The sequence below is a fragment of the Sus scrofa genome, chromosome 8 (assembly GCF_000003025.6).
Source record: "Sus scrofa isolate TJ Tabasco breed Duroc chromosome 8, Sscrofa11.1, whole genome shotgun sequence".
NCBI lineage: Eukaryota > Metazoa > Chordata > Mammalia > Artiodactyla > Suidae > Sus > Sus scrofa.
This window is the reverse complement of record NC_010450.4, coordinates 110,264,097-110,283,551: the sequence shown is the minus strand read 5'-3', so window position 1 is coordinate 110,283,551 and position 19,455 is coordinate 110,264,097. Positions and strand designations below refer to the sequence as shown.

The following is a 19,455-nucleotide window of genomic DNA, read 5'->3' as shown; positions in this document are numbered from 1 at the left end:
GATTCTGATTTAACAGGGCTGGGGCACCTTCTGGGCATCTGGCTTTTTAAAAGCTTCCCCAGGTGATTCTAATAGAAGGCCAACATTTTTCCGTTAACAAGAAACATGGTTAGAATTGCCAGACAAATATGATAGAAATAGCAGCAAAGGAATCGAGAATGCTTATTTAAAAAAAAAAAAAAAAAAAAACCTGTTTCATTGATGCACCATGGAATTTAAGAGTTAGGTGAGGACATGACGGATTGACAGTATAGCCAAAAACAAATAACAAAAAAGCAGTAGGGTCAGCAGAGAGTGTGGATGTCTTGAAGGGTTGCAGAATTACTGGAGCTGGGAGCTGGGAGAAAAGGAGATGAAGATCAGAAAATCAAATGCTTGAGTTCGGCTTCTGACTGATGCTGCCACAATGGCAGTTTCTAGGGTATGACTGATCACGGGCGTATGTGACTAAGGCTGAGTGCAGAACAGGATCATTGGAGCTAAAGAGGCCATGACAAGAAAGACCAGTGTGCTGGGTGAATCGTGAATGTGGATGTTGAAATCACCAAGAAGGATAACTGGAGTCTTGGTGGCTGTAGCAACCTGGAGTCCAGAAGAGAGGTAAGGTACAAAGGTCCCCTCCCTGGGGGCTGTGAGATTCCCCAGCATCTTGGTTAAGTGGTGTCTGTTCTGATACTGCTGGCTTTTTCTTTTAACAGACAGCCATCTCCATTCACAGTCGATTTGCCAGGGGGAGGGTAAGAAAGCAGGGATAGATGATCTGAAATGTTATCTTTAGGTATGGAGACTGAGGAGACGATTATAGCTATTTCCCAAAAGGGCTTGAATCTTTATGTTCCACTGGTAAAACAAGGAAAGGCTGATACAATGTTAACAGGCCCTGGGCATAAACTGTAAGGAAGTTCAGTTTTTTTCTCTCCTCCTCCTTGTCCCATTTCAGTGGGAGGAAAAACATGGAGCATGCCGCGCCTGGTCTCCCCTTGACCTTGAGTAGTCCAGTTGGAGCAGTTGACTCTTACGCTGCTTTTATTGTTGATGCATAACTATGCAGGCGTCAATCACTTTTCATTTGTTTATTCTGCTAATTCCTCACCTCGGGACATTTCCCCCCCTCCCTTTCCCCTGCCTTTTTCCTGTCTCCCAATTTGCTATGCAGCAATAATTTCCCTTTACGCTGCTCCTGCCAATTGCAATGCCAGATGGCTTCGGTTCTGAGTCCCCTCACCCAGCCCCCCTTGAGAACAGCTGCCATTGTCATTGCTGTGAACACATCGTGGCTTTGAACCCGTAGCTGGGACCCAAACTTGCTGCTCAGCATTGGGAGGGGCTAGTGCTAATGCACGGAACCATGAAAACAGCACACACTTTTCCTTGCTGCTGTTCAGCAAAAGCCCTTAGAAAAGGCTCTTTAGCATTTTCTCAATCATCAGTGTATTGAAATCTCATTGTGGAATTTAATTCCTTTACCACCTGACTCAGCCTCCTCGCCATGAAGTTCCCTTTGTGCTGTAAACTCAATTAGAACCCCATATTTCCCATCCTGAAAACAGATGTGAAAGAACTGTAGGGTGTGTGTGTGTGTGTGTGTGTGTGTGTGTGTTCACGTGCATGCATTTATGAGCCTGTCTCTTTAGAAATCCAGCATGCACACTCCCTTATCTACATCCATATACTTTTATTTAAACAGGCTCTCTCAACAAGAAAATCACAATTTGGTAGCTGTTTGGACAAGCTTCCTCTTAAGTCAGCCTCTGAGGAAAGATTTAAAGAACAGAATTCCCGTTTATTTTTTATCTCGAGTTATCCTGTGTCAGCTCCATCCCTAAAATTCAGTGACTGTGACACCATCTAGAAAGATTGCATCTTCGAGTCCTCTGTGATGGCAGGTCAGTTGTGGGCCTAAAAACCCAAACAAAAAGCATCCTGAATCAAATTCCTCGTAGACCAATATGCATTTCAAAGGCGCTGCCACGTCGTCCGAGGGTTAGGGTTTTTGTGTTGTTTTCTTTTTCTTTCTTTTTTGGAGGAGTGGGGGAGGGAAGGGGACTCTCTTTCATGTTAATCTAATTGTGCCGAACCCAGGCACATGTAGGGAAACTTTCTCTTTCGTGTCCTTCCCTACCACACACTCGGGCCTCCTTTCATTCCTCTACTTCTGAAGTCAGAGCGCTCCCTCGGCGTACATTTGGGGGAAGATTCCCAGGGTGGTGATGTATTCTGCTTTGCTGCTGAGGAATTTACTATCCCCTCCCTTGGCAGCAAATGAAAGTGGGTATTAATTTCTCAGAGTGCTGGTAGAAGCACGAGAGCGGGGCCGCAAGAATGAGACCCACCCAAATCTGTATGTAATGCACAGCGTGTCGCCGTTTCAAAAGCAGGAGAGAAAAGACAATGACAAGAAAGAACAGATTCTCCTGAGTTGACTTCTCTGCATTTTGTGTCGTCAGGTTTTGGAGAGAGATGCAAGAGGTTCAGGCCCCGAAGAGAGTTAAATTATGCGGCTGCGGGGATGCCAGGTCCCCCAGAATAGGATGCTTCGTTTAGATGTTCCACAATGCTATTGAAGTGCTTATTTTCCTCCTGAAGAGACACAAACAGATGCAAACTTCTGTAAACACTTTAGAAATGAATTCAGTGAGTTTGGCCTCTCAGCAGTGCTCAATAGCTGACAGAAAAATGTCTAATTAGTGCAAGTGGAAATAATAGGGCCACTTGGATTCCTTCCATCCTCCTCCAAGTCTCCTTTTCCAAGGAACTCAAAGGGCCTTTGTCTGGCAGGTCACCCTCTCTCAGGCTTTTGTGCTCCAAACTATTAAGAGTAGAAGGGGGAAAAATAGATGAGACAATGTTCTCTGCTCAAATATACGGCGTGCTCATGAGTGATGCAGAATGGAGTGTTTGCAGCATCCGTTTACAGGTGCTCGGGAGGGATTCCTCCATTGGCAACAGCCGAAAGCAACCCGCACGTGCATGCCGGGAAGGCTGCCTTTCAAGAACCAGCTTTCCTTCACCAACTGCCATAGAGCCTGCTCACTTCCCCTTTTTTTTTTTTTTTTTTTTTTTTTCACCCTTTCAGTTTCCAGGAACATCGCTCCTTAGATTTGGCAAAGAGAAGAAAGAAGTTCAATGAGATGTTTTGCCATTTTCTGAGATAAGCCTTCCAGATGTTATGTGCATGATCTGTTGTTTCCTTTTTACTCTATTGACTATTCCACCGACGTCTATTTGGGAGCCTTCTTTGGTTGTTGGGATTTTGTCATACAGGAGAATGGGAGCACGTGAACTGAGTTCTTTTTCCTATTTTTTCCATAGTGTTGCCCTTCATTTATTAAACACCCACAATGTACCAGGCTCTGTGCAGAGCATTTATATTGGTTTTTTTTTTTTTTCTTATTTGTTTATTTTAGTTTGCTTTTTAGGGCTGCAGATGTGGCCTGTGGAAGTTTCAGGCGAGGGATAGAATTGGAGCTGCAGCTGCCAGCCTACACCAGAGCCACAGCAATGCTAGATCCGATCTGTGTCTGCAACCCACACCACAGCTCATGGCAATGCCAGATCCTTAACCCACTGAGCGAGGCCCGAGATCAAACCTTCATCCTCATGGATACTAGTCGGATTCGTTACCGCTGAGCATTTGACCTTTTCCTCTAACTCTAAAACAGCACTGAAAAAGGTATTATCCATATTTCACAGATGAGGAAATTGAGTCTTGGAGAGATTAAGTAACTTGGGGCAAGCAAATGTAAGAGTTTTGTTTCCATGTTTGTTTTTGTCTTTTTGTCCTTTTAGGGCCACATCCACAGCATATGGAGGTTCCCAGGCTAGGGGTCTAATCAGAGCTGTAGCTGCTGGCCTACGCCACAGCCACAGCAACTCCAGATCTGAGCCGAGTCTGCAACCTACACCACAGCTCACGGCAACACCGGATCCTTAACCCACTGAGCGAGGCCAGGGATTGAACCCGAAACCTCATGGTTCCTAGTTGGATTCTTTTCCACTGTGCCACGATGGGAACTCCACAGACATTTTTCTTTAATCTCTAGATGTTTGATTTGGATGATTTTTAATATCTCCAGTGTCCCCGATTCTACCTGAGTTTTACCCTACCTTCTTGAACTTATGAAATACAGTTATAATAACTGTCATTTGGGGTTCGATTTCTGTTGATTTCTTTTTCTCTTTAGTGTGGGCTTCTTTCTGCCTCGTAATTTTTGACTGGATGACAGACATAAATTTCACCTTTTAAGATGGCAGGCAATTTTTGTGCCTATAAATATCCTTGAACTTTGTTCTGAAACACCAAGTTAGGAAATAGTTTGATCTATTCCAGGCTTGCTCCTAAACTTTCAGAGTGGGCCAAGAGCCTTCTCCCTCTGAGGTTCATTTCATCTCACTACTGAAGCAATACTTTCTAAATACTCTATCCCATACCCGTGAACAACAGTTGATTGCCTACTCTGGCTGGTGTAAACAGCTGCCTGAAGCCTGGGGATTGCTTCCTCTGCTCCAGGTGATTCTTTCCTCAGTGTTGGGTGGTGTCTTTCTGTACATGAGCTGGTCGGTAGTGTTCTGCTGAAGACTCCACGGGGACCCTCTGCAGAGCTCTGGATTTCACGCTTTGTGCAGCTCTCTCCTTCTGGTTACTCCACCTTGTGAACTCTGGCCACCTTGGCCTCTGTAGACTTCTAGAAGCTCCGTCTCCTCCACTCAGGAAGACCAGCTCACGGAGGAACCCACTGGACTTGTAGAGCATCCTTTCAGCTCTGTGCGAGAGATGCCCAGTGGGAGTTATCCCCAGGTAATCACCAAATTAGCATTTGTTCTCATGGCCACAAACTTTCACTTGAGAATTTCACATTATTGAAATGAAAGGCCATGTCCCATAAAATTTTATTTCTCTTATTTTTAAATACATAATCAGGACACTCTTTGCAATTGTATTTATTTTTAGTTGTCCCTGTTTTGTTTTGGGTTTTTTTTTTTTTTTTCTTAGTATTTTCTCATCATGATAAAGGGTACAGTTTCCTTAAAGCCACTGTTTGAACTCAGTGAGTGGTGAATTCAGTCCTCATTCCAAAGAGCCAAATTCCTATGCCCAGATTAGGCCCCTCTCAAAATCACCTTGATCAGACACAGAGGAAAGCAGAAGGAAAACTGAGACTCAAGAGACCTGAGTTGCTCAAGTGTTAGCTGAGGATGTGGAGAACTAAAACTCTGTGCGCTGCTGGTAGTATTATAAAATGGTGTAAACTCTATGGAAAATAGTATAGAGGTTCCTCAAAAAATTAAAACTGTAACTACCATTTAATCTAGCCATTCTCCTTCTGCATTTATATATCCAAAAGAATTGAAAGCAGGGCCTCAAAGAGATATTTGCACACCCACGTTCATAGCAGCACTGTTCACAATAGCCAAGCCATTGAAGCCATCCAAATGTCAATTGACAGATGAATGGATAAACAACATTTGTACATGCAGTGGAATATTACCCTTTAAAAAGGAGAAGTTTTGTCACATGCTGCAACATGGATGAACCTCAAGAACTTTATGCTAAGCCATATAAGCCAGTCACAAAAAGACAAAAACTGTACGATTCCACTTACATGAGGTACATAGAATAGTCAAATTCATAGAAACAGAAAGTAAAATGGTAGTTAACAGGGGCTAGGGAGAAGGGAGAAAGACAGGTTTGTTGTTCGGTGGGTATAGAGTTTTGCATTTGCAGGATAAAAAAGTTCGGAAGATCTAATTCATAACAATGTGAATGTATTTAACACTACTGAACACCATGCTTTAAAAAAAGCTAAGATGGTGAAATTTATGTTCTGAGCTTTTTACCACGATAAAAAAGAAGAAAAAAAAGAAATTTGAGTTCTTACCTGCCCCTGACCCTTTTGACTTAGTAACTTTGGAAAGCCAACCTCTCAGCCTCAGCGGTTTTTTGTTTTTTGTTTTTTTGGTTTTTGTTTGTTTGTTTGTTTTTTTTACCACACCCACAGCATGTGGAAGTTCCAGGACCAGGCATCAAACCCAAGCCACGGCAGTGACAAAGCCGGATCTGCAACCTGCCAAGCTACAAGGGAACGTCTTGGTTTCCTTGTCTTACTTAGATTTTATAGTTACTGTAAATTTAAATGAGATCATTTGTGTAAACATTTTTGATAAACTAGATGGTACCACACAGGTGGAAACCATCAAGGAGGAAAGAGTAGAGAATCCCCCCTGGAGAATAAATCTGCCTCTAAACATTGCATCCTAAGTAGGTACTCAGTTACCCCAAAACTGAATTGAGGCACCTCTGAGAATGGAGAGCAGAACTAAACATTAAGTGTGCCCTCAAAGAGAGGGGACTCTCTGTGTCTTACTGAGTCCCCTCCACAGGTACATAGTCATGGGCAGGGTGTCAGGAGTAGAGCTTCTGTTTTAAAGCAAAAGTTTAAAGGAGGCTGGCAGTGGCAAAAGCTGCAAGTTGTGCAGATAGCATCTGAGGTTGCAAACCAAAGGACTATATTAATGTGTTCCTAGCATAGAAAGGACTCCATTTTTGGGGGTGGGGGGTCTTTTTTTAAGGCCACACCCGCAGATTTGGAGGTTCCCAGGCTAGGGGTTGAATCAGAGCTGTAGCTGCTGGCCTATACCACAGCAATAGCAACACCAGATCCAAGCTGCTTCTACAACATACACCAGAGCTCACGGCAACACCGGATCCTTAACCTACTGAACAAGGCTAGGGATCGAACCTGTATCCTCATGGATGCTAGTCAGATTCGTTGCCACTGAGCCACGATGGGAACTCCCCCATAGAAAGGACTCTTGATCAGAGACTGTCCTTATCAGACGGAACTGTGCACACATGAAGTCATCAGTTTCTTCATCCACTCTTAAATTTACATTTTATGAATGTCAAATGGCTAACTTGTTCTCTCTCTCTCTCTCTCTCTTTTTTTTTTGTCTCTTTGCCTTTTCTAGGGCCACTTCCTTCGGCATATGGAGGTTCCCAGGCTGGGGGTCCAATCGGAGCTGTAGCGGCCAGCCTACGCCAGAACCACAGCAACGCGGGATCCTAGCCGCATCTGCAACCTACACCACAGCTCACGGCAAAGCTGGATCCTTAACCCACTGAGCAAGACCAGGGATTGAACCCACAACCTCATGGTTCCTTGCAGTGGATTCGTTAACCACTGTGCCACAACGGGTACTCCTTGTTCTCATTTTAAAACTTGTGTTTTTCAGATTGATGGTTTGACAAACCTCAATAAGTTTTGAGCATCTCAGTTTTAGTTAGGCTTTTTTGGTGGGATGAAACAGAAGTTCACACAAGCAAACTCACAAAACGAGGCAAACATTTTTATAAAGATACATATGGGATAATAAAGGAAACCTGTAACTCTAAGAACAGCACTTGTGTGAAAAGGTGGCTTTAGATTCAGAGTCATGTGTCTGGATCTTCCCTCTAGTGCTGCCCATAAGTGTAGTTTAGCTACAGTCTACTCTCTGCTTCTTCCAGTCCTGCAACAACTAGAAAACTCTGTGTTTCATGGTTCAGATTAATAATGTCATTTTTCAAACCAGGCCACAGAGTCGTGGGCCAGGTATCAGGTGGGTACTCTTGGGTTAGCCTTGAGCTGGTGGTAGTAAGATGGGGAGAGGGGATCAAGGTCAAGTAGCAGAATACATTGCTGCCTCAAAAACAGAGACTGCGAGCAGAGCAGTTTCCTTAGAAATGATCATGGTGAAGTTCCCGTCGTGGCGCAGTGGTTAACGAATCCGACTAGGAACCAGGAGGTTGCGGGTTCGGTCCCTGCCCTTGCTCAGTGGGTTAAGGATCTGGCATTGTCATGAGCTGTGGTGTAGGTTGCAGACACGGCTCGGATCCCAAGTTGCTGTGACTGATGGTGTAGGCTGGCGGCTACAGCTCCAATTGGACCCCTAGCCTGGGAACCTCCATATGCCGCAGGAAGTAGCCCTAGAAAAGGCAAAAAGACAAAAAGACCAAAAAAAAAAAAAAATGATTATGGTGTGTCAGGCAGTGATTAATGTTGGGGTTTTGGGAGGATCCAAGAAATTACACCTCTCTTCCCCTCCTGAATTCTGAGCGAACCGAGAAGCAAAAGAGTTTGGAAGACAAGAGATTATATATTACCTTTAATTTTGACAAAGACTACATTGGAATATCTAGCTTGATGTTGGAGCATGGGGGTCTGCTAGATGAACCCCAGAATTCTTTTGACTTCCCCCATGCAGTCAGAGAAATTACTGAGCTAAGCAGAACCCCATATAGTGTGACTTTCTAGATAAGACATGATAGAGAAGACCAGAGAAGAATCCCTGTTTCCTTTAGACACCTTGTTCCCCAAGAAAATAAGAGCGGAGCTAAGCCATGCATGCCCAGTTTCTTCTTCCCAAATTTCCCAGAGTCATCCACCTCTCCTGGGGCAGAGTGGGTGAAGGAGCAGAGAGGCCAGGAGTGCTGCAGTAATTGAGCTCCCTTCCCATGGAAAGAAACGTTCCCCCTGATAGTTGGCATCTGTATCACAGTCTCAGTAGTGACCAACTCAGAACAAAAGGATAAATATGAGAGCACATTATCACTTTTCAAACTAAAAAAACAGTGATAGGTAGTTTTAAAGCCTTAAAGTGTCAATATGAAAAGCGAAGGATTATTGTTCTGGTTCTTGGCAGGCAAGGTGTACATGCAAAGAAATAGGATTCTAGGACTCAGAATGAGAGGAATTCCTCAACTAGATGATTAAAATATTGGTTTTGACCTTTATTTATTTATTTTTTTTTTTGTAGTATAATTCTCTTTCTCTCTCTCTCTCTCTTTTTTTTTCTTTTTTTTTTTTTTTTTTTTTTTTTTTTTTTTTGCTTTTTAGGGCCGCACCCGAGGCATATGGAGGTTTCCAGGCTAGGGGTCTAATCGGAGCTACAGATGCTGGCCTATACCACAGCCAGAGCAATGCCAGATCCCAGCTTTGTCTGTGACCTAAACCACAGTTCAGGGCAACACTGGATCCTTAATCCACTGAGTGAGGCCAGGGATCAAACCAGAAACTTCATGGTTCCTAGTGGGATTCTTTTCTGCGGCGCCACTACGGGAACTCCCTAATTCTTTTAATTTTTAAAAATGTTATTGGAATGTAGGTTTTGGCCTTTAAATAAATAGAATCTTCCTCTTAGGATTGTTGTAAGGATTGAATAAATTAGTATATATAAAGCTCTTAGCAAGGTGTCTGGTACCTAGTTTTACCCAATAAGTGTTAGTATTTAATGTGATGAAGAAAGTATGTGTGATAAGATTGTGGTAGGAAAATGGGCAGTGCTTACAATGCTTTCTAGGCTTCATATGTGAGTTAGCACACCCAGAAAACATTCTGCTTGATTTAGTTTAGCAAATAGAGAAAATACTACTGGGTGGTAAGCTCGTTTATGCTATCAGCTGCTGACTTTGAATGCCTTTTTTTGTTGTTGTTGTTATCTTTTTGCCTTTTCTTGAGCTGCTCCTGTGGCATATGGAGATTCCCAGGCTAGGGGTCTAATCAGAGCTGTAGCCACCGGCCTACACCAGAGTCACAGCAACGAAGGATCTGAGCCGCATCTGATACCCACACCACAGTTCATGGCAACACCCGATCCTTAACCCACTGAGCAAGGCCTGGGATCAAACCCTCAACCTCATGGTTCCTAGTCGGATTTGTTAACCACTGTGCCACAACGGGAACTCCTGAATGTCTTTAATATGATACCTTAAGAGACCAAAAGATAATGTTTTTCCATAAAAGTTTGCCTCATTTATCTCTACTTCTCTCTATGTTATACTTTAATGTCTGTTTCTTATTTTATTCATTAACTATTCATTTTATTTAATTAACATAAATATGAATATTACTATTTCATTTATTAACTAACATAAATATGAATGTTACTGATCATTTTATTTAACACATAAATCAAATATGAATTTCTATATTTCTTAATTAAAATGTATGCAATTGACGTTCCCGTCGTGGCTCAGTGGAAATGAATCCGACTAGAATCCATGAGGACTCGGGTTTGATCCCTGGCCTCACTCAGTGGGTTAAGGATCTGGCATTGCCGTGAGCTGTGGTATAGGTCCCAGACGTGGCCCAGATCTGGCATTGCTGTGGCTGTGGTGTACTCCAGTGGCCACAGCTCCGATTAGACCCCTAGCCTGGGAACCTCCATATGCCACGGGTGCGGCCCTAAAAAAAAAAAAAAAGTAGGCAATAAATGAGGCAGAGAGTATTATGAACTGATGTGGAACAACTTGGCTAAATGTGATCTTGTTTATGGAAGGAAGAAAGGGAGGGAGAGAGAAAGGAAGGAAGAAAAGGAAAAAGAGGGGAAGGAGAAAGAGAGGGAAAAGGAAGAGCAAGCCAGGTAACCAGTTATGTGTTTATATACATAAAAGGGTGGAGGAAGTTCTAGAAGGCTCTCTGGGAAACCACCGTCAGGAAGAATGAGAATGAAATTGATGAGAGGAAGGGAAAAAGATAAGGTAAGGAGTTGGAAAACAAAGGGACACTTTTTTTGGCCTCTCCCCAGCATGCTGAAGTTCATGGGCCAGGGGTGGAACCCAAGCCACAGCAGTGACAATGCCAGAATGTAACAGGGAAATGGAATGAAAGAAATACTTTATTCCGCAAATGAATCAGAGTTTTCTTTATTAAATAACAACAGCAGCAGTTATTGCTGTCTTTTGGTTCAGTCGCCTCTTGTTTCTTCCAGCTCTGGGTTTTGTTGTTCTTGTTTTGATAAAGACGTGTAGAAGGCTAGCCTGGCGCCAAGACTGCCTTCTTTTCTGCCGGGCGCTCTTTCTGTCCAGTTCAGTGTTCCACTGATGTTCCCCCAGGCATCCCTGAAAGCCTCCATCCTGGTCCGGGACTGCGCCACCGCCTCTGCCATTGTGTTCCTGAGCGACCGGTTCCTGTACGGGCTTGATGTCTCCAGTGAGCTCCTGCGGGTCGCCAAAGGGCTGCACAAGCTGCAGCCAGCAACGCCAATTGCCCCCCAGGTGGTTATTCGGCAAGCCCGAGTCTCGATGCACTCAGGTAGGCTTTCTCCTGCTGGCCCTCCTCGTCCTGGAGTCGGCCCGGCTGGGGCTCGCCTTCTCTCCCAGCTCCTTGACTTCTGCAGGGGACAGTGGGCACAGGGGCCCACAGGCCTTCTTTTGCAGCCGCCCGGTGCTCCCGCCCAGCCCACGCTTGTCAGCACAAAGGCCCTGGGATAAAGAGTTTCAGAGCCAAAAGCAATAGAGAAAATTGTGAAAGGGGGTGGAAAATACTAATTGGAGCTTTTGTCGTCTAACAAATCTGTCCTGCTGCTTTCAAACAGGGGTATCTGAATTGCTATACTTCTGACCAAGAGCCTTTAAAAAGCAGATTAGAATTCTCCTATTTTCTCGTAGCTCTCCTGTCTCCTTTCTGTAGGGCCACTTGACTATGCTCACAATGGAGCTGACAAACCCACTGAAGTAATTTGAGTTTTTTTCTATCGCTGGGAACACCGGTACAGTACCTGATTAGGCCTTAAAGTATCTTTTTTTTCCCCCTCTGTCACTTTGAGTGAAATGAAAAATGAGGCCAACATTCTAACTTAGCCTGTAATGTAGAGGGGGGTTGGAGGGGAGAGGGGCCTGCTATGTGTTCCAGCGAAGTTCACTTCCATAGAATTCTTGAATTATTTAAATTACTGATAACCATGAGGTTTAGAAACCCGTAGCCTACTGTTCTCATTTCCAAGAGAGAAAGAACAAAGGATGAAAATAGAAGGCAAGTTGCCTCTCCCAGAGACAGGACTGGCTCGTTTTTTAAATTGGGTTTAGCTGTTGCTATTGTTTTAATAACTCTGGCCTCGAAGAGGTTAAAATATCTTTTCACTACTTCATTTCCTTTGCAAAGGAACTGTACTAAAACTACACTGAATGGGACAGTGGCTGAATACCGAGAGGGACAGAGATAAAAGGGCATGAGAGAAATGGGCTTGTGGAGGTTAACTTTTCAAAAGCCCAAGTTCATGCACTCTCAGGTTCTTGCAGCTGTGCATAAATTGTACCCACGTTTTATTTTGTATTTTTCTAGAGTAACTGCATCAACAGAGTTGAACTTAAGAAAAAATTCTTTCTTCAAATGTCCATGATTTGGGACATTTTATAATGTTGGGGGTTTATATTGTTTAGTGTATGAAAGAAACCTAGTCACTAATATTCCTTCTGACGGCATCAGGTGGCAGTGATGTGTGAGCAGAGCATCCTGTGGGGGGCTGGGCATGCGCAGAGAGCGTGCTAATGTTGGTTCTTATCGTGTAGAACTTGGAACAGAGTTAACAAGGCAAGTTTGCTATAAACGGATTTGCTGCTAGTGTGACTTGGGAATCAAGGTCAGATGGTAAGCAGGCAATAAGTGAAATCATCTTTTCACTTGTTTCTTTGCTTGGTTGTTTCTATCATGCCTCTAACCAAGGTAGAGTTTTTCTCCTGACGACAACTGAGCCTTGATACCATCATGAGCAGCACGCTCCTTTGCCCACACATCTCATGTCTGAAGTGAAAGTCATAGATCATATTCCCCAACAGTTGGGGTTGTCTTTACCTCAAAGATGCTACCGGAAATGTCACAAGAAAACAAACAGCCTCAGAGTTAAGTGCTTATTTGTAAACTTCTGCCCCCAAACATTTTTGAGCCTCTACCAACACTGGGTTTCTCAGAGAGAAAAGGGACTTAGAGCAGGGCTGGTGTCCTAGAAAGAGAAGGTACAGTGAAACAGGGTCTGGATCCTCAGCATTTGAGAATCTCCTGGGATGGAGAAAGGAGAGGTGGATATGAATTATGAGGGGTAAGGAAAAGGATTAAGGATAATACGAGGGGACAGCACAGTCTTCTGGACTTGCCCTTGTGACCAGCTCTTCCTGGCATCCACCCAGAACCCATTCCAAAGGTCCAAGAATTCAGTATCCTGGGATTTCACAGACAGGAAAGGATGCCCTGGGCCTGCCCAGCTCACTCTTGCCAAAAATTAGGATACAAAACCTTTCAAGCCACAGTTAGAGATAAAGATCCAGACTTCCAGTTCCATCAACACGGAGGATTGAGCAAGCGTACAGTCTTCTCCCATGACATAAATAAGGTGAATTAAAAAAAATTTTTAATGCCCAAAATATGTTTAAAGATGTTCAAAGTCAGAACAGTAGACTACTGTTCCTGACACTGTAGCCAAAGGGGTTTTAAACTTAGATATGGTCCTAAGAGAAGGAATTGCCTTTTTTTTTTTTTTTTTTTTTTTTTTTTTTGTCTTTTTGCCATGTCTTGGGCCACTTCCACGGCATATGGAGGTTCCCAGGCTAGGGGTCTAATCGGAGCTGTAGCCACCGGCCTACGCCAGAGCCGCAGCAACTCAGGATCCGAGCCGTGTCTGCAACCTACACCACAGCTCACGGCAACGCCGGATCCTTAACCCACTGAGCAAGGCCAGGGATCGAACCCACAACCTCATGGTTCCTAGTTGGATTCGCTAACCACTGATCCATGACGGGAACTCCAGAGCTGCCATTTTATTTCTGGTGTAGGAACAAGAGACAGGGCCTTGACCTATGTGGAGTGAAATATTTGCATAAAGCTAGAATTCTGAAATGTTTGCACCCCTGTGAAATGGGACTAAACAGCTCCACCAACCCAGAGAAAGTGGTGAGGAAGCTTCTCTCTGAGGAGGAGGCAAAAACAAACAAACAAACAAAAAAACCTCCCAAAAGAAATAAGAGTTTGAATTTACCTGCAAGAGAGGGAATCCTCCACCAAGTAATTAAGAAAAACTAATTCAGGTCTGAAATTCCTGGGGCCTAGCAAAAGATGACGTACTAAATTATGTCTAGAGAAACATCCACACTCCAGAAGCATCTCTCAATGCCCAGACTAGACAGGTACACGTGTCAGTTCTATCACTGCCATTGGTCACAGCAGGTCATAGGGCCAGTTCAGATACAAGGAGAAGGGAAGAATTCTAGATTCCACTTTTTGATGGAGGAATGGCAAGGTCACGTTGCAGAAGAGCATATGGGACGGAAGACATTGTTGTGACCTCCCGTGGGAACGCAGTCAACCACAGGCAGGATATGTCTGTGTGTGCGCTTTGAAATAGGGTGGTCAGGGAAGACCTTATGAGACAGTGAAGTGACATTTGAGCAAAGACCTGAAGGAGAAGAGAGCAAGCTTTGGATATATCTGGGATAAATAAATTCCAGACTGAAATAATTTTAAGTACAACAACTTTGACATGGGAACAAGCCTGACAGGTTCAAGGGACAGTCAGGAGGCCACTGAACCAAAGTAGGAGTGATGGTGAGGAAAAGAATGCTAGAGATTGGGTCAAAGAAGTCCCAGGGGCCAGGACATAGGGCATAGAAGCTCCTAGAAGAAAAGGATCAAAGGCTAAATGATTGCATTTCCTACTTAAAAGAAAAACAGTTGTCCACAGGTTAGTCCCCTCCTGGGTGGTGTTAACAAGATAAGTGAACCTCCCTACCCACAACCTAAAAAATCTCTTCCTGATAATTCTGTAAATGGTCCTATTCACAGGCAATTCTACTCCACTTCTGGAGGCGTGGTTTTCACAGAAAGAGGCACAACTTTTGAGAGAGGTTTTCCTTTACTTCTCAAGCCTTACTGTCTATGAATATATTATTCATTCATGTGAATGAATGCATGAGTATGTGTGTGTGTATATATATATATGAATCTAATTGCAGTTTTAGATGCTCTGCAACTTCTCACCTTACCAATTTCTGAAACTTCCTCTTCCTTTTTACTTTTATATATGATGGGGTTATCGATTTTAAATTTTAAAACAGAATGTTTTCAAGAGGGGTTATGGCCACTGTTATAACATGTTAACCTTAGAGCATGAAGAGCAATAGTATTTAAAGCATGTCTTCAGAACAATTATGTGGCATTTCTTTGCTTCTTTTCAGGGAAGCTTTTAAAAGCAGAATATATCCTGAGCAGTCTCATAAGCAACAGTGGAGCAACAGGTAAGGTGCTTTCCTGTCTTCACAATGACCTTCACCTCCTTCCCTACCACAGGTCTAGTTTTAAAACAACTTAATGACCTGATAGTTACCACACACTAGACATTCCCAAAACCACCTAGGACTGGCTCTGCCACTGATGAAGTGGTTTGGCTAAGCAGCTTACTGCTGTATGTTTCCGTTTTCGATAAAGAAAAAAGCAAGAACAAAGCAACCCACCCAAGTCTTCTAATATTTCCCTGCTTTATTGTAGAGCGTGTTATCTAATCAATAATAACTGAAAATAAGTAATATCCTGGGCCTCAGAAAGGGCTCAGCCACAGCTTTGAAAAGAATCGTGAGTGGAAATATTTTTTTCCCACACTTGGCCATTTTATTTTATTTTTTCATTTATAATGATTTTTATTTTTTCCGTTATAGCTGGTTTACAGTGTTCTGTTGATTTTCTACTGTACAGCATGGTGACCCAGTTACACATACATGTATATATTCTTTTTTCTCACATTATCATGCTCCATCATAAGTGCCAGACATAGTTCCCAGTGCTATGCAGCAGGATCTCATTGCTTGTCCATTCCAAGGCAATAGTTTGCATCTATTAACCCCAAATTGCCAATCCATTCCACTCCCTCCTCCTCCCCCTTGGCAACTACAAGTCTGTTCTCCATGTCCATGATTTTCTTTTCTGTGGAAAGGTTCATTTGTGCCCTATATTAGATTCCAGATATAAGTGATATTCATATGGTATTTGTCTTTCTCTTTCTGACCTACTTCACTTAGTATGAGAGTCTCTAGTTCCGTCCATGTTGCTGCAAATGGCATTATTTTGTTCTTTTTATGGCTGAGTAGTATTCCATTGTGCATATATGCCATATATATATGTATTTTTTTGTCTTTTGTCCTTTTAGAGCCGCACCTGTGGCACATGGAGGTTCCCAGGCTAGGAGTCTAAACAGAGCTGTTGCTGTGCCATCCTATGCCATCACCATAGCAATGCCAGATTCGAGCCACATCTTCGACCTACACCACAGCTCATGGCAACGCCAGATCCTTAACCCAGTGAGTGAGTCCAGGGATCAAACCTGCAACTTCATGGTTCCTAGTCGGATTTGGGTTTTTTTGGGGTTTTTTGGGGGGGGTCTTTTTGCCTTTTCTAGGGCTGCTCCCGTAGCACATGGAGGTTCCCAGGCTAGGGGTCAAATCAGAGTTGTAGCCACCAGCCTACGCCAGAGCCACAGCAATGCAGGATCTGAGCCGCGTCTGCAACCTACACCACAGCTCACGGCAACGCCGGGTCCTTAACCCACTGAGCAAGGCCAGGGATCGAACCCGCAACCTCATGGTTCCTAGTCGGATTCGTTAACCACTGTGCCACGACAGGAACTCCATACGACATCTTAATCCAATCATCTGTCGATGGACATTTAGGTTGTTTCCATGTTTTGGCTATTGTGAATAGTGTTGCAATGAACATGCAGGTGCATGTGTCTTTTTCAAGGAAAGTTTTGTCCGGATATATGCCCAAGAGTGGGATTGCTGGTTCATATGGTAGTTCTATGCATAGTTTTCTAAGGTACCTCCGTACTGTTCTCCATTGTGGTTGTACCAATTTACGTTCCCACCAACAGTGCAGGAAGGTTCCCTTTTCTCCACACCCCCTCCAGCATTTGTTATTTGTGGCCATTCTGACTGGTGTGAGGTGGTACCTCATGGTAGTTTTGATTTGCATTTCTCTACTAATCAGTGATGTCGAGCATTTTTTCATGTGCTTGTCGGCATCTGTATATCTTCCTAGAAATGTCTAGCAATGGAAGTTGACAATTCAGAAGAATACGCTTATGGCTTTATGTTTAAATGGCTTGGAAAATAGATTTTATTTTGCTACTGAGAATCTTTAATAAAAAGATTTTGGGAATTCCCTTCATGGTGAACCTGACTAGCATTCGTGAGGATGAGGGTTTGATCCCTGACCTTGCTCAGTGGGTTAAGGCTCCAGCATTGCCATGAGCTGTGGTGTAGGTCGCAGACATGGCTCAGATCCTGTGTTTCTGTGGCTATAGTGCAGGCTGGCAGCTGCAGCTCTGATTTGACCCCCGGCCTGGGAACTTCCATAGGCTGCAGGTGTGGCCCTAAAAAGACAAAAAGACCCCCCAAAAATTTTGTTTGAAATGGATTTCTTTTGATATTTGATCATACATAAAAAGAAGCAAGTCCTACTAGGTAGGTAATAAATAATTTAACCTCAGATATCTTATCTGAATTTCTGGGTACTTAAGTCAACAAGTTCCCAATAAGTTCAACACAATTCCCAGTACTTTTAAGCTCAATATGCTTGGATATAAGGATATAATATCATTGGATATAGGATCCCAAGCTCCTTGAAACTTTCAGACATTTCCAATAGTTAATTAACCTGGGGAAGCCTTGGAGGCAGTACCATTGAGGATGAACCCTGAAGTAGGAGCCAGAGGGAGGTGGATCCCAGGTAAAGAGAATGGCAAGTGCAGATACCATGAAGCAAGAGACGGCTGCTGTTATAAGGCACACAGATGAAGCTGCATGGCAGAGCCCAGCTGGTAGGGGGGAGAGGTGGAGACCAGGCAGGAGTCAGTTCCTGTGAAGCCTTGTGGGTCAGTTCCTGTGAAGCCTTGTGAAGTTCCAAAGCAAGGAGTTGGGATCTTATTCTAAATACGGAGAAGAGATTGTCTCCCAGATCTGCATCCTATGTGTTCATGAAGTCTTCTATGAAAAAAATTTTTTTTCAGCAGACTATCTTTTTAATAATTAAAGGCCAAAAATGCTTTTCTTTTTCCCCCTTTTATTGTAGGTACCTGGCTGTACAGAAATGAAAGTGACAAGGTCCTCGTACAGTCGGTCTGCATCCAGATCAGAGGACAGATTCTGCAGAAGCTGGGTATGGTCGTCAAGCACTTGCTCTGCCAAGGCTCATTTAACCAAGTCTTGCTACCAGATTTTACTGCAGACTTTTCTCATTGTTTCTAGTTGATATAGTTGTTCCTCACTACCCTTGATTTCCTCATCGAGAATGACATTTAAGATGCCAGGAGTGTTATGAACAAGATAAAATATTTTGTTATTAACAAAACAAAATATTTTTCCATTGAGTTTTGTTAAAGAAATTTATGGTTGTATATTGTGACCGTAACGGCAGAGTTCTCTGTATTATTTCTGGCATCTGGCTCTCAGCTCGGCAGGGTTCCAAGTGATATAGTGACACCTTATTCTAAACCCACCCTAACACCTTACCCATTTGTTGTTCCTTGGAGGGTATTCCTGAGTTTTACAAGCAAAGTTTATAGTGCCCTAATTATACTTTAAAATGCAAACTAATGTATTTGAAAATTTTTAACGGAGCATAGAAATTGTCTTATAAATAGTGGAGTTATTTGTTATGTATTAATATATATATGTATACATGTAATATATTATGATTCTACTGTTCCCCTGTGAAAAGGAAAAAGTATCTATATAAAAACAGATTAATGTTTTTCCAGCAGATTGCTATCTACTGATTGCTGTCTATCTAATCTAGTCATGAATTTTCTTAACAAAATCTAACAAATCTTTTTCTGTATTAGTTTTTAAAAGTACTTTCTGACACAAGAGCACAATACTGGCAGCTTGTCCCATTTCCCTTCTTTTTCAGGGATGTGGTACGAAGCAGCAGAGTTAATATGGGCATCAATCATAGGATATCTGACACTTCCTCAGCCAGATAAAAAGGTTGTCTTGTGCTTATTTTCTTGTTTCCTATATTTGTCTTTGGAAAATTATTTCCTTATGCCATAATTAGTTTACATTTATCAATTTTATTGGTCCTATTTTTATTTTTTATTACTCAATGAATTTATTACATTTATAGTTATACAATGATCATCACAATCCAATTTTATAGGGTTTCCATCCCACACCCCCAGCACATCCCCCCGCCCCAAACTGTCTCTTTGGAAACCATACGTTTTTCAAAGTCTGCAAAGAAGTTCATTGTGTCCTTTTTCAGATTCCATATGTCAGTGGTAACATTTGATGTTGGTTTCTCATTGTCTGGCTGACTTCACTTAGCATGATCGTTTCTAGGTCCATCCATGTTGCAAAAAATGCTGGTATTTCATTCCTTTTAATGGCTGAGTAATATTCCATTGTGTATATATACCACATCTACTTCACCCACTTCTCTGTCAAGGGACATTTAGGTTGTTTCCATGTCTGGCTATTGAAATAGTGCTACAATGAACATTGTAGTACATGTGTCTTTGCAAGTCATGGTTTTCTCTGGATAGATGCCCAGGAGTGGGATTGTTGGATTAAATGGTAGTTGTATGTTTAGTTTTCTGAGATATCTCCATACTGCTTTCCACAGTGGTTGCACCAATTTACAATCCCACCACCAGTGT

At 42.9% G+C, this 19,455-nt stretch overlaps 1 protein-coding gene across 1 annotated transcript in view; it reads left to right on the top strand.

Annotated features, from left to right (window-relative positions):
• The window catches only part of ALPK1 (alpha kinase 1), a 126,782-nt gene that overhangs the window by 84,450 nt on the left and 22,877 nt on the right, over positions 1-19,455 (top strand). The window contains 4 exon segments of the mRNA XM_003129245.6: positions 10,874-11,072; positions 14,984-15,043; positions 17,868-17,954; positions 18,708-18,784. Of these exon segments, the coding sequence (XP_003129293.5) occupies positions 10,874-11,072; positions 14,984-15,043; positions 17,868-17,954; positions 18,708-18,784 (423 nt within the window).